Source organism: Geotrypetes seraphini, chromosome 3, assembly GCF_902459505.1.
Source record: "Geotrypetes seraphini chromosome 3, aGeoSer1.1, whole genome shotgun sequence".
Taxonomy (NCBI): domain Eukaryota; kingdom Metazoa; phylum Chordata; class Amphibia; order Gymnophiona; family Dermophiidae; genus Geotrypetes; species Geotrypetes seraphini.
The window spans coordinates 141,727,563-141,742,332 of NC_047086.1; the positions used below are offsets into that span (position 1 = coordinate 141,727,563).

At 41.2% G+C, this 14,770-nt stretch overlaps 1 protein-coding gene across 4 annotated transcripts in view; it reads left to right on the forward strand.

Moving 5' to 3' along the window:
- The window catches only part of MPV17 (mitochondrial inner membrane protein MPV17), a 153,881-nt gene that overhangs the window by 104,932 nt on the left and 34,179 nt on the right, over positions 1 to 14,770 (forward strand). For all 4 annotated transcript variants that reach the window (XR_004538657.1, XR_004538655.1, XR_004538656.1 and 1 more), the window contains one exon: positions 7,617 to 7,712. Coding sequence is in view for 1 of the 4 variants with exons in the window: in XM_033935798.1 (XP_033791689.1) it covers positions 7,617 to 7,712 (96 nt within the window). In the remaining 3 variants the exon portion in view is untranslated. The remainder of the gene's footprint in view (positions 1 to 7,616; positions 7,713 to 14,770) is intronic.

Consider the following 14,770-nt stretch of genomic DNA (forward strand, 5'->3'; position numbering starts at 1 on the left):
GGGACCTGCTCAACTTTTTTTTGCGCATTAGCTAGTGTTAGTGTTTGTGCGGCCCCAGAAAATTTTTTTTGGCCAATGCAGCCCAGGGAAGCCAAAAGGTTGGACACCCTGATAAACAGCATAGTTAATGGAAATTTTTCTAGCTATTCCATGTGTGTAGCTGTGCTGTCTCTGAGTTTTTGACTTAGATGAGTGAAAAGGTGTGGTGGCCATGTTAGTCTACTTTTCAGGGTACACTTCTCCTTCCATATTCGTGGTTTCAGCATTCATGGTTTCGATTATTCATGATTTTTAGCTTGCAGGCTCCTCCCCCAAAAAATTACACCTGCTTGCATAGAGAAATCGCTGATTCCAAGCATTTACGGAGAAAATCGCTGATTCCCAGCACTTTCTTCACCATGTTTTGCCTCTCCTTCTGAAACAGGCCAGTTCTCCCACCATGTTATTCGCAGTTTCACCACATTCAGAATGGTTTTTAATAGAAAACAGCGAATAACATAGGAAAAAGTTATTCGCGGTTTTTCTGTATTTGCGGGTCTGTTAATCCCCTATCACACGAATACAGAGGGAGAAGTTTAATATGTAGAAATAAAATGAAAACATAAAGGAAAAAAAAGAATGTATTTTTTATTGGACTAACTTAATGTACATTATGATTAGCTTTAAAAAGTAACCCCTTCTTCCTCAGATCAGAAATAAGCAAATCCTTAGCTTTTGGCCAGGTACTAGGGACCTGGATTGGCCACCGTGAAAACGGGCTACTAGGCTTGATGGAACATTGGTCTGATCCAGTAAGGCTATTCTAATGTTCAAATGTTGGCAACATCAGTATATATGTATAAGGGAAACATGAAAGCATTTCAGTGGTAGTTGAGAGATAGAGGTAACAAAACAGTTTGAATTTGACTTTCACATTTCTTAGGTGGGTTAAGAAGTATGTCCAAGTGGTTTATGTCTGTTCCATCAGGTATTGTGCCTCCAGTGTTCTTGGATGGGATTCTGGCCTAGATTCTAAAAAAAAAACCCCAACACTTTAAAAAAACGACAGGCTGCTTGTAGCCATTCTGGTAGCAATTTTAAAAAAGCGATTCATTCTATAAAAAATGCTCATGCAAATGAGGTTGTCAGAGAGTAGCGAAGACTTGCTAAATTTGCATGTGCCCATCGCTGGTGATAGCGATAGGCACATGCGCAGAATAAACACAAAAAGAGAAAAAACCAAAAGTGGGAGAGATATTCAATCTCTCCACTGCTAACCGACCCCCCCCCACCAACAGCGGGAGAGATGCCCACTCTCTCCCGCTGCCAAGTACCCCCCCTGCAGTGGGAGAAATGCCTATTCTTTCCAGCTGCATACAGCACCCCCCCCCCTGCCTCAGATGCTTGGCACCCTCTCCCCCTTACATTGATTTGGATAGCTGAACGGAGGGATGCCTTCATGCCTACTCCCTCCGGCCAGCTAGCCCGCCTCTTCAAAATGGGCCTTCCTCTTCTCCTCCCCGGTGCATCCTGAGGTTCTGATTGGCCCAGGTTGTTTAAGGCCCTTCCCTACAGGCATCAGTGAGGAGCCTAAGGCTCTGATTGGCCCGGATGCCTAAGGCCCCTCCAATAGGAGGGTCCTTAAACAACCTAGGCCAATCAGAGCCTCAGGCCCCTCCCTGGTGCATCCCAGGATCCAACGGGGAGGGGAAGGCCCATTTTGAAGAGGCAGGCCTTATGCTGGTTGGAGGGAGTAAGCCTTCCTCCCGTCAGCCATCTAAATCAAGGTAAGGGAGAAAGGGTGCCGGGCATCGGAGGCAGGGGCGTGTTCTGTGGCAGTGGGAGAGAGTGGGCATTTCTTCTGCCTCCGGGGTTTTAAACAGTGCTTCTGAGGTTTTAAATATTGCTGTAACTGTACTGGTATCCCTGGACCAGTCGCTGATTTTTATCGCCAAAAGCTGACGCTGCTCTTGAATGGCTTGGCGATTTTAAAGAATCCACTGGAATGCTCATTTCAATGTTGAAGAGCCCATTTGCAAGGCAGTGTCGGAGACTGCTAGAAAGCTCGCTAAAGATAGAGATAAGCCGTTTTGATAATCCGCCACTAAAATGCATGCAGGCTAAACTGTCGGAAACCAATTTAGTGACCGCATTAAAGTTTTGAGAATCTGGCCCGCTATTCTCTGTGTGATTCTGTAGTAGGGAGGTGAGCCTTTTGTCATAGATAGGTACTACATAAATACCTGCAAGAAATCCAAGCAAAGAAACAATTCATTGCTATTCACAAAAAAAGACCATTAGGCCACCAGGCTTGTTGGCTGGGGGGGATAGAGGGGAGGGGATGGCCAACTAGACCACCAGGCTTCTGTGTTGGGGGACTGTCGGGGGGGGGGGGGCATTTGTTTTAAATAGGTGCAGCAGCTCGTGTGTGTGTTCTACACACGCAACAGTTGTACCTATTTAAAAAAAAAAAAAAAAAACCAGCACCTGCTCTCCCTGCTTGCTTTTTTTTTTTGACAGGTAGGCAGGCAGGAGGAGTAGCTGTGCTAACAATTTTTCTGGAGGGTGTCCCCGTGCATGCACAGATATCGTTCAGATGTCCCAAAGAGATGGGGTTTGTGGGGGCAAAACTGGAGGCAGAATGAGGTTGGACCTCGTGTCATCTTGTTTTAGGCTGTGACAAGTTGTATTTTATCACTGCTGCTTTGAACTATGCAGAAGTGAGTAGTATTTTTCCATTGACTGGCACCTGTGAGTGCATGGAGTTCTAGAATATTCAGATTTCCATGAAAGAGAAGTATAGGAGACAGAGAAGGGAGATGCTGAATATGAGGACAAAAGATACACAGAGTTGGAAGGTTAATGGTGAGCATGGGGAAAAAAATGTCAAATAGTCAGGAGATCTTGGCGAGTGAGTTAAGAGTAGACAAAGGAAATGTAAACCAGAGCCTAAGACCAATGTGATGTGAAGAATAAAATGACCACACAACAAAAGGTAGAAAAGAAATTTTCTATTTTGTGATTAGAATACATCAGATTTGAAGCATGTATCCTGCTAGAGCTAATGTTAGATATAACTGGGGACTAGAAAATGACACGGGGATAATTTCCCCGCCCCCACGAGTTTTGTTGCTGTCCCTGTCCCATTCCTGTAAGCTCTGCGGACGATATGAATTTATTCAGAGTAATGAAGACACAGGGGGATTGCGAAGATCTGCAACGTGATATAATCAGGCTCAAGGAATGGGCATCAACAGGCAGATGAGGTTCAACATAGATAAGTGTGAAGTGATGCATGTAGGTAACAAATGTCCGGGGCAGTACTTGGAGAGACCTCCCAGGAAAGAGACTTGGGAGTTATGATCGACAAGTCTATGAAACCGTCCATGCAATGTGTGGCGGCGATGAAAAGGGCGAACAGAATGCTAGGAATGATAAAGAAGGGGATCACGAACAGATCGGTGAAGGTTATCATGCCGCTGTACCGGGCCATGGTGCGCCCTCACCTGGAGTACTGTGTCCAGCAGTGGTTGCCATACATGAAGAAGGACACGGTACTACTCGAAAGGGTCCAGAGAAGAGCGACTAAGATGGTTAAGGGGTTGGAGGAGTTGCCGTATAGCGAAAGATTAGAGAAACTGGGCCTCTTCTCCCTCGAACAGAGGAAATTGAGAGGGGTCATGATTGAAACATTCAAGGTACTGAAAGAGATAGACTTAGTAGATAAGGACAGGTTGTTCACCCTCTCCAAGGTAGGGAGAATGAGAGGGCACTTTCTAAAATTGTAAGGGGATAGATTCCGTACGAACGTAAGGAAGTTCTTCTTCACCCAGAGAGTGGTAAAAAACTGGAACGCTCTTCCGGAGTCTGTCATAGGGAAAAACACCCTCCAGGGATTCAAGACAAAGTTAAACAAGTTCCTGCTGAACCGGAACGTGCTCAGGTAGGGCTAGTCTCAGGGCACTGATCTTTGATCAGAGGGCCGCTGTGTGAGCGGACTGCTGGGCACGATGCTACCATTGGTCTGACCCAGCGACGGCAATTCTTATGTTCTTAACTGCCCAAGCTTCAAACACTTAAGATTTTAAAGTGTTTGAGGCTTGTGCAGATGAAGTCAGAGCTTGCAGGAATGGGGCAGGGACAGAACTCAGGGGACAGGATGGGTAAATGAGTTCCTGCGGGGATGGAGAAAAATTTGTCCCCATGTCATTCTCTATTAGGGACCACAAAACCCAGGCCATGCTTCTTTAGCTTCCTGCAGGCTTAGGGCTCTCTCTAACCAGGGGGCAGTTGCCCTAGTTGTACTCCCCTAACATTGTTTCTGCCATGTGTAACTGAAGTATTCTGTTAGAAAAAATCAAGCTATGTAGCATTCTGTAGTAATTTGGTTTGGTCAATTTTCGTGATAGTGGAAGGGATATTTGTGAGGGGGAGGGGAGTGGAGTCGGGGGTTTTGTTGATCCTTGCTGTATATTTCTGATTTATGAAATGACAATTTTACAGAATATTGTTTGGCTTTATACTTTAATAAAATAAAGTTAAATATAAAATCATAACTTTTCAAGGCTTATGCAGATGGGATCACACAGTTTGAGGGGATGGAATGGGGACCAAGCTCACGGGGTGGAGACAGGGACTGAGCTTGTGAGAATGGGGACAAATTTTTTCCTCACATCATTCTCTACTGCAGATTCCATTCAGGGTGGCAGTGAGAAGCAGAAAAAATTAAAGGGCTGAAAGTGGCAAAGAGCTGCAGATTCCACTATGGGTGGCAGTGAGAAGCAGAAAGGAAGCGTTTTATCTCTGTCAATAGCACAGAAAATTGAGGTATTGAAGCATGATGGTGTGTCTGTATAGTGGCTGATTGAAGAATATGGTGTGGGAACAACAACCATATATGATTTAAAGAAACAGAAAGATAAGTTGTTGAAGTTTTACAGTGAGAGTGATGACCAGAAATTAATGAAGACCAGAAAAACATTGCTTAGGGCAAAAAACGAATATTTAAATCATATGCTGATTGAGTGGGTTTGGCAAAAAAGGTGTGAACACATGCCATTGACTGGTTTGATGGTAACGAAGCAAGCAAAAAATACCATCAAGAACTGAACATTGATGATGAGTGTGAATATTCGGAAGATTGGCTGCAGAAATTTAAGAAGTGCCATGGTGTTAAATATCTCAAAATCTGTGATGATAAAGTTTCTGCTGATTATGAGGCAGCTGAAAGTTACATTGATGAATTTGTTAAGAGGATATCTGATGGAAACCTTGGCCCTAAACAAATTTACAATGCTGATGAAACAGCTCTACCGGCACTATGTTCTTAGAAAAACACTGACAACAGCTGATGAATGAGCACCATCTTATTTTAAGGACACAAAGGACAGTGAACTGTTCTTGCATGTACCAGTGTTGTGGGCGCACACAAATTAAAGTTGTCAGTGATTAGGAAAAGCCAACATATCTGATGTTTGAAGGGTGCATGACTTCTACCTGTGGACTATTATGCTAACAATATGTGATTAATTCCATAACCACTTTGTGTCAGCTGCAAGAAGCTAAAGTAGAAGAGAACTGAAGTCTTACTAGTTCTAGACAACTGCTCTGCACATCTACTTCAAGAACTTCTTATGAAAAATGTTTGTTTTTGTCATTTACCTCCCACCCAATGTGACATCCTTATTGCAGCCTTGTGACCAAGGAATTTTATGTTCCATGAACACCAAGTATGAAGACTGTTTTTCTAAACTAAAACTTAGCTTTGTATACTGGGTCTTCAACCAGAGTGGAGCTCGTCTTGGTTAACAGAAACTAAGGGGTCCTTTTATCAAGCTGCGGTAGGAGTTTAACGTGCGTTAAACTACCTGCCGCACTAGCCACCAACGCCTGCATTGAGCAGGCATTAGTTTTTTAGCCGGCTGCAGGGGTTAGCGTGTGATGACATGTCCGACGCGCTGACCCCACTAGCGCGGCTTGATAAAAGGACCCCTAAGAGTACAAAGAATAAGAAAATAACAGACAAATATTAGTATGGCTGATTTCTGAAATGATTAGCAAATTGCTTGATGCAATTAACAGAAGCATAAGAATTCAAGACTTTCTCAATGAGTTCAGACTTAAGGATGCCATTTATGCACTTGCCAATGCCTAGAAATATGTAACTAGATTGGCATTAAAAAAATGCTTTGCATAAACTGGCCATTAACAATATTCGATGAAAATGAACCTGTAGAGGAAGACTTTGAAATTTCAAATTTCCAAGTCAGTGATGAAGCAGTGATGATATCAAACCTCATTGCTTATGTCGGAAATCTATTATCTGAAAATGTTAAGTTAGAGGCAGCCTTAGCCTTTCGGTTCAAGGCGATGTACAGGATAGTAAAAAACGTGAAGAAACAGTAATTTTTAACAAAGAATACAGTTTTACAAATGCATAAAAAACAAACAAAAATTGAAGTTGGTGATGGGGAAAGATGAGTGAAAGTTGTCTAGTCTTGGGTCAACAAGGGTTAATTTAAAACTGGGTCATCAGGTTTGGGGAAGAGGTGAGTTCTCAGGAGCTTCCTAAAATGCATGTATGATGTAGAAGAACAGACCAGATGACTCCTTTCTGGATCTTTAGAAGCTGCTTGGTAGGATAAGAATTTATTGATGAATCTCTTATGAGAGAAACCTTTAACAAATGGGAAGGAAAAGAGTGACTGGGGTCGAGAGGTCTGCCCAGGTCTGGAAAATAAGAAATGATTGGTGAGGTAATCAGGCAATAAACCTTATAGGGCCTTATAGAAGAGACAGCCAAACTCAAAAAATACCCAATTCTCAATTTTTAGCCAATGGAATTTGTTGTAGAAAGGGGTTAAGTGATCAAATTTTATCAAGTTAGCCTTACTGCGCTGTTTTGAATTATGCTTAATTTCTGGAAATGTTTGCGAAATCCAGATAGGTAGATGATGTTGCAGTAGTCCAAGATACTGAGAACTAGCAATTGGACCAGGAGAGTAAAAGGGTCAAAGAATTTCCTGATGGATCTAAGTCTCCGCCCCTTTAACAAAGCTATGGTAGTGGCTTTGAAAAAAGGGCCCTTTGTGAAGAGTGCAACTCTTTCCTCAGTTCTGCACACTCTCCATAAACATGGCGCTCGTTCATCAGCTGTTGTCTGTGTTGGGAAATTGTTGGGATGTGCACTCCTATATTTTATTTTATATCTGTCCTACTTGAAAATTTGAGGCAGGGATATATCAACAAGTGCAAGCAAGTTTGTGCTTGAAGTGTTTAAAGTTTGCTTTATTTTGAAATTAAAAAAAAAGGTTTGGTGGCAATTTTCTGGTATTATAAACTATCTCTTTCTGACTTAACATTACCATTCTGAAAACTGAAAAATTCCAAAAACTGAAATATGTCTGCTTCCAAGGATTTTGGATAAAGGATCTTGTACTAGGCTTGAGAAAACATGTTAAGTATGCTGCTGATGACCATTTTTGCAGTCATGTTTTTCATGAAATAGTATTCCAAATATACAGGTTAGAATTAGACAAGTAGTATTAATCTTCCTTTGTTTATTAGTGATTTGCTACACTGTTTACCTTGTATTTTATATATGTTTATATATACAGTGTATATTTTGTTTATTTTAGGGTCTATTTTGTCCAGGTTTCCTTGTCTGTTTTCTTTGCATTGCATCAGTGCTTAATGGTCTTTCAATAGAAGAAACATGGTACAAACTAAAAAGAGTAAGTGATTTTTTTTTATTTGCGGCTGTTATGACTTGCAAGATTTCAATTCATAGACAATTATTACTGTGCCTTACACAACTTGTCTGTTAACTCTTGAAGTAATTGCAGCTTGTTCTGCCTTTTTGCTCAACACATGTCAATTAATTGACAATATTTGTCTATACACAAGTCTTGGCTAGATCTTGTGACTCCTAATGCAGGTGTTTATTGCCAAAACACAGATCTGTGTTGGGTCTGGCAAAATTTTGTATGTAATTGAATCAGGCAATCTGTTTTGTATTTTATTGATTTTTGAACATTTTATCATTTTTTTTCTAGTTTGTTAATAAACATCACTTTATGCTTTTATTCACCTTTGTAGTTCATTGGAATTTAATACTCCTCCCCTAATCCCTTTCCTGAGACTTACGTTGTAACCTGCATGGGTATTACAAGAGCTTGTTTAGGTCATCTATGTATATGGCATGGTAAAGGGCAGTAGATAAGGTAACTTTAGATAGAACATGAAGCACCAAAAATTTATGGTTACTTCAGGATTGCAGAACTGAAAGGTGCTGTATAACAGCTGTGAAAGACAGCCATAGTGAATATGCTGTGGAAAGATGAGGACATCACCCAACAGAACAGATGATTGATTAACAAATGTGACGATATCTGCGAGTCAGAAAGTAAGATTACCACCTCAGCCTTGTAAGATTTGCAATTTTTAGAGAAATTAGAGGTTACAAGTGACAGAGTAGTGGCCTATAGAGATGTTGATGGAAAATCTGAAAGGATTCTAAACTAGTGTAGGTGTGTGAGCAATAGAACTAGCGTGGCGGGGTTAAGAATTTGATAGAAGAATAAAAACATGATGGCAGATGGTCCATCCAATCTGCCCATCCGCAGTAACCATTATCTCTTCCTCTCTCTAAGAGACCCAGAGTTTACAGATTGAGATCTTTAAGTCTGTCCCCATACGCCTTATGACATAGACCACGCACCATTTTAGTAGCCTTCTTCTGGATCGACTCCATCCTTTTTGAAGATGTGGTCTCCAGAAATGTACACAATATTATAAATGAGGTCTCGCCAGAGTCTTATACAGGGGCATCAATACCTCTTGTATCCTACTGGCCATACCTCTTCCTATGCACCCTAGCATCCATCCTTCTAGCTTTCACCATCACCTTTTCAATCTGTTTGGCCACCTTAAGATCATCACATACAATCACATAAGAACATAAGAAATGCCTCTGCTGGGTCAGACCTGAGGTCCATCGCGCCCAGCAGTCCGCTCACGCGGCGGCCCAACAGGTCCAGGATCTGTGCAGTAAATTTCTATCTATACCCCTCTATCCCCTTTTCCAGCAGGAATTTGTCCAATCCTTTCTTAAACCCCAGTACCGTACTCTGCCCTATAACGTCCTCTGGAATTGCATTCCAGATATCCACCACACGTTGTGTAAAGAAGAACTTCCTAGCATTTGTTCTGAATTTGTCCCCTTTCAACTTTTCCGAATGCCCTCTTGTTTTTTTATTTTCTGAAAGTTTGAAGAACCTGTCCCTCTCTACTCTCTCTATGCCCCTCATGATCTCGTAAGTCTCTATCATATCCCCTCTTAATCTCCTCTTTTCCAGGGAGAAGAGTCCTAGTTTTTCCAATCTCTCAGCATATGAAAGGCTTTCCATCCCCTTAATCAGTCGTGTCGCTCTCCTCTGAACGCTCTCGAGTAATGCCATATCCTTCTTAAGGTACGGTGACCAATACTGGACGCAGTACTCAAGTTGTGGACGCACCATTGCCCGATACAGCGGCAGGATAACTTCTTTCGTTCTGGTTGTAATACCCTTCTTGATTATACCTAGCATTCTATTCGCTCTCTTAGCGGCAGCTGCGCACTGTGCCGTCGGCTTCATTGTCGTGCGCATAAGTTCTTTGCCCCCTAAATTGCACCATTCTTCAAGCTTCATTAAGTCTTTCTTCATATTATTCACACCATCTGGGGTGTCTACTGCAGATTTTGGTATCATCCACAAAGAGGCAAATCTTACCTGATAGCCCTTCAGCGTATAAAAATGTTAAAAAGAACAGGCCCAAGAACAAAACCTTGAGGCACACCACTGGTAACACCCCTTTACTCAGATGGTTCTCCATTGACCACTACCCTTTAGCGTTCTCCTCTCAACCTGTTCCTGATCTAGCCTGTCACTTTGGGGCCGATCCCGAAGGCACTCAGTTTATTTATTAGACATCTGTGTGGAACACTATCAAAAGCTTTGCTTAAATCTAAATACACCACATCTAGTGCATTCTCTGGTCACCCAGTCAAAGAAATTGATCAGATTTGTTTGACAAGACCTACCTCTAGTGAATCCATGTTGCCTCCAGTCCTGTAATCCACCGGATTCCAGAAACTTCACCATTCACTGTTTTGAAACATAGAAACATAGAAGGTGACAGCAGAAAATGGGCACGGCCTAACAAGTCTGCCCACTCTAATGACCCACCCCCTAAATTCTTCCCTGAAGTGATCTCATATGCTTATCCCATTTTCTCTTGAAGTCCAGCATGCTGCTGGCCTGGATTACCTGCAGTGGAAAACTATTCCAATGATCAACCACCCTCTCGGTGAAGAAGTACTTCCTGGTGTCACCATGAAATCTCCCACCCCTGAGTTTCAATGGATGTCCTCTTGTCGCCGTAGGTCCCGTAAGAAAAAAGATATCCTCTTCCACCTCAATGCGACCCGTGACGTATTTGACCGTCTCAATCATATCCCCCCTCTCTCTACGCTCCTCGAGTGAGTATAGCTGCAATTTACCTAGCCTTTCCTCATACAGGAGATCCTTGAGTCCTGAGACCATCCTGGTGGCCGTTCGCTGAACCGACTCCATTCTCTGCACATCTTTTTGGTAATGCGGTCTCCAGAATTCTACACAATATTCCAGATGAGGTCTCGCCAAGGATCTGTACAACGGCATTATAACTTCGGTCTTCCGGCTGACGAAACTTCTTAGGATACAACCCATCATTTGTCTAGCCTTGGATGAAGCTTTCTCCACTTGGTTGGCAGACTTCATGTCTTCGCTAATGATTACTCCCAAGTCCGTTTCTGCAGTGGTTCTTGCTAAGGTCTCACCATTTAGGGTGTAAGTTCCGCATGGATTTCTATTGCCAAGGTGCATGACCTTACACTTTTTGGCATTGAAGCTTAGTTGAACCTAATTAGAACCCCCCTCCCAGTCAAAATATAAATAATATAAATAGAACAGTCGTTGATAGCAGTTAGAAACTGTTTAAATATAAATCATGGAAATACCCAAAGATGTTTTATTCATATAACAATGTCATAATATCATCATAGGATCATATCATTAAATATAAAATTCATAAATATAACTATAGACACATTCACATACCAGACAAACTAAAAGACAAAAAACAAAATAAGGGCTTCATGATCATGAGAAAAAAATATAAATAAGTGAAAGACAAAAAAGTAAGAAGCACAAAATCAAAACAGTGATGAATTAAAGCAATGAAATGAGTGATATCCTGAAAACAATTCTAACCCTGACTAAAGCAGCAACACATGTGAAAACGTGATACTCAAAAATCAGCAGGAAAAACCAGCAGATAAAAATGAACAGGAAAAAATCACATCCAAGAAAGTCCAAGTGACTAAACCAGCAGCACAAGTGCAGACAGAAATCAAAAATCGACAAAAAGTAAGTCCACAAAAATCCAAATGTGCAGGAACCAAGATAGTAAGAATGACTGGAAAACAAAAAGTGTTCACAGGCAAAACCAGCAGCAAATCTTCATGCAATCAGGAAGCCCAACATGAAGTAGTCCTAATCCAAATCCTCTTCTTAATTCGGCTTTCTTCTTTCCTTAACACAGGCTGTGTTTCGAATAATCTTTCTCAAAAGGAAGAAACATCACTAAAAACAAAAAATGAGCTTATCAATGTACCGAAATAAACAATAAATACAACATAAAAGAGAAAAGGAACAAACGAAAAGCAAACCTACCGGTTGGGATATCAAAGCATGGCTCATCAACCACAGATCTCGCCGCCATTACTCCTTCTATATTCAGACCAAGGGAGTCACGATGGGGGCCACTGCTGCCCGCTCCATAGCTTGTTTATTCATGGCTATGTTTGAGGAGATGTTCATTTACCCTTCTAATTTTTTTCCATATGTTATTTATTGGAAAAAATATATTGATGATATCTTCTTTGTTTGGCAGGGATCTCTGTGTGAGTTAGATAGGTTTTTGATTTATCTGAATCAATGTAACAGTAATATACAATTCACCATGACCTATAACTCTAAGGTTATTAATTTTTTAGATGTACAACTCAGTTATACTGAGGGTCATTTTGAGACCTCCATCTTTCGCAAACAGACCGATTGTAATATGTGCTTCACTATCGCAGTTATCATCCTAAAGCTTTGCGCAACAGTATCCCTGTGGGCCAGATGCTCAGACTGAAACGTCTATGTTCGTCTAGGAATGATTTCAAGATTCAGTGTAACAGTATGGCCCAAAGATTTCAACAGCACTGGCATCTCTTGGGTTTCCATCCTGAATTTAAAGAATAGCCCAGATTTGCCTTTAAGCATGGCAAAAACTTGGGGGAATGTTTGAAACACCGTTTGTCTGCCACTGCTACCAATAATGTTTTGGGTCATGCTCTCTGTGGCCATTGTAGATACTGTCAATACTCCATGAACACTGACAAAGTTTTCATTTCTCACTCTAATAAATATTTCTTCTTACATCATCATTCTGATTGTAATTCTACTCAAGTGGTGTATGGTATCTTCTGCCCTTGCAATAAGATATACATCGGGCAAACTAAGAGAGCCGTCAAGGCTCGTATTGCTGAGCATTTGAGCTGTATTAGAACCAGCAAGGCTGAAGCCCCGCTAGTTGATCATTGGTCTCAACAGAATCACCTAGTGTCTGACCTTCGATTTTGCGTCCTTAAACAATTTAGTTCCTTCTCGGGTGGCGATATATCCTGTCTGCTCACCTATCATGAGCAGAAATTAATTTTCGCGTGGCATACAGTTATACCTAACGGTTTGAACAGGGAAGTTGAATGGCTGGTTCCCTATTGATTTTCTATATTATTTTGTTCTGCTTTTAGTAATTGAAGCCCCTCACATTATTTTAATGAAGCTTGTGCTGTCTACTGATTGGAATTTCACTATTTAAGTGCACTATTTAAGTGTTTCTTGCCGTCATTACGCGAAGCGTAATGACGGCGAGTTCTGTGGTTAATGAGCCATGCTTTGATATCCCGACCGGTAGGTTTGCTTTTCATTTGTTCCTTTTCTCTTTTATATTGTATTTATTGTTTATTTTGGTACTTTGATAAGCTCATTTTTTGTTTTTAGTGATGTTTCTTCCTTTTGAGAAAGATTATTCGAAACACGGCCTGTGTTAAGGAAAGAAGAAAGCCGAATTAAGAAGAGGATTTGGATTAGGACTACTTCGTGTTGGGCTTCCTGATTGCATGAAGATTTGCTGTTGGTTTTGCCTGTGAACACTTTTTGTTTTCCAGTCGTTCTTACTATCTTGGTTCCTGCACATTTGGATTTTTGTGGACTTACTTTTTGTCGATTTTTGATTTCTGTCTGCACTTGTGCTGCTGGTTTAGTCACTTGGACTTTCTTGGATGTGATTTTTTCCTGTTCATTTTTATCTGCTGGTTTTTCCTGCTGATTTTTGAGTATCACGTTTTCACATGTGTTGCTGCTTCAGTCAGGGTTAGAATTGTTTTCAGGATTTCACTCATTTCATTGCTTTAATTCATCACTGTTTTGATTTTGTGCTTCTTACTTTTTTGTCTTTCACTTATTTATATTTTTTTCTCATGATCATGAAGCCCTTATTTTGTTTTTTGTCTTTTAGTTTGTCTGGTATGTGTATGTGTCTATAGTTATATTTATGGATTTTATATTTAATGATATGATGATATTATGACATTATATGAATAAAACATCTTTGGGTATTTCCATGATTTATATTTAAACAGTTTCTAACTGCTATCAACGACTGTTCTATTTATATTGTTTATATTTTGACTGGGAGGGGGGCTCTAATTAGGTTCAACTTTTCATGCCCCTGTTGTTTCTTATATTTCTCTCATTGATTTTTCTAATTGAAGCTTAGTTGCCAAGTTGCAGACCAATGTTCCAGTAAGTGTAGGTCCTTCGTCATGCAGTCGGGCACTGAGCTGTTGCCTACTATGTTGCATAGTTTGGCGTCATCGGTGAATAATGCAATTTTCCCTTGAAGCCCTTGAGCCAGGTCCTTTACGAAGATATTAAATAGGATCGGACCCAAGACCAAACCCTGCAGCACACCACTGATCACTTCCAACGTTTTGGAGAGAGTGCCGTTCACCACCACCCTCTGAAGTCTACCACTGAGCCAGTCTTTTACTCATGCAGTTAACGTTTCTCCCAATCCCATCGAACTCATCTTGCTTAATAACCTGCGGTGTGGGACACTATCAAAAGCCTTACTGAAGTCCAAGTACACGACATCCAAGGACTCCCCCCCATATCCAGCTTTTTCGTTACCCAATGGAAGAAGCTGATCAGATTGGATTGGCAGGACCTTCCCTTTGTAAATCCATGTTGATGGAGGTCTCATAGATTCTCGTCATTCATGATCGTATCTAGTTTGTGCTTGATTAGTGTTTCCATAATTTTACACACTATTGATGCGAGACTCACCGGTCTGTAATTCTCAGCTTCCGTCCTGCAACCCTTTTTGTGAAGTGGAATGACGTTAGCGTTTCCATTTAGTTTGCTTACCACAGAAACTAGACTTACTGGCCTGTAATTCCCTACTTCCACTTTTGTTTGTTTGTTTTATTTCTCACCTGCCTTTATCCAGGGCAAGTTACATATTAACATACAAAATAAAACATTTACATTTGTCATACAAAACACTTCAAGGACACACTAGGAGGAGTGTGTGGCGCAGTGGTTGGAGCTACAGCCTCAGCACCCTGGGGTTGTGGGTTCAAACCCCGCGCTGCTCCTTG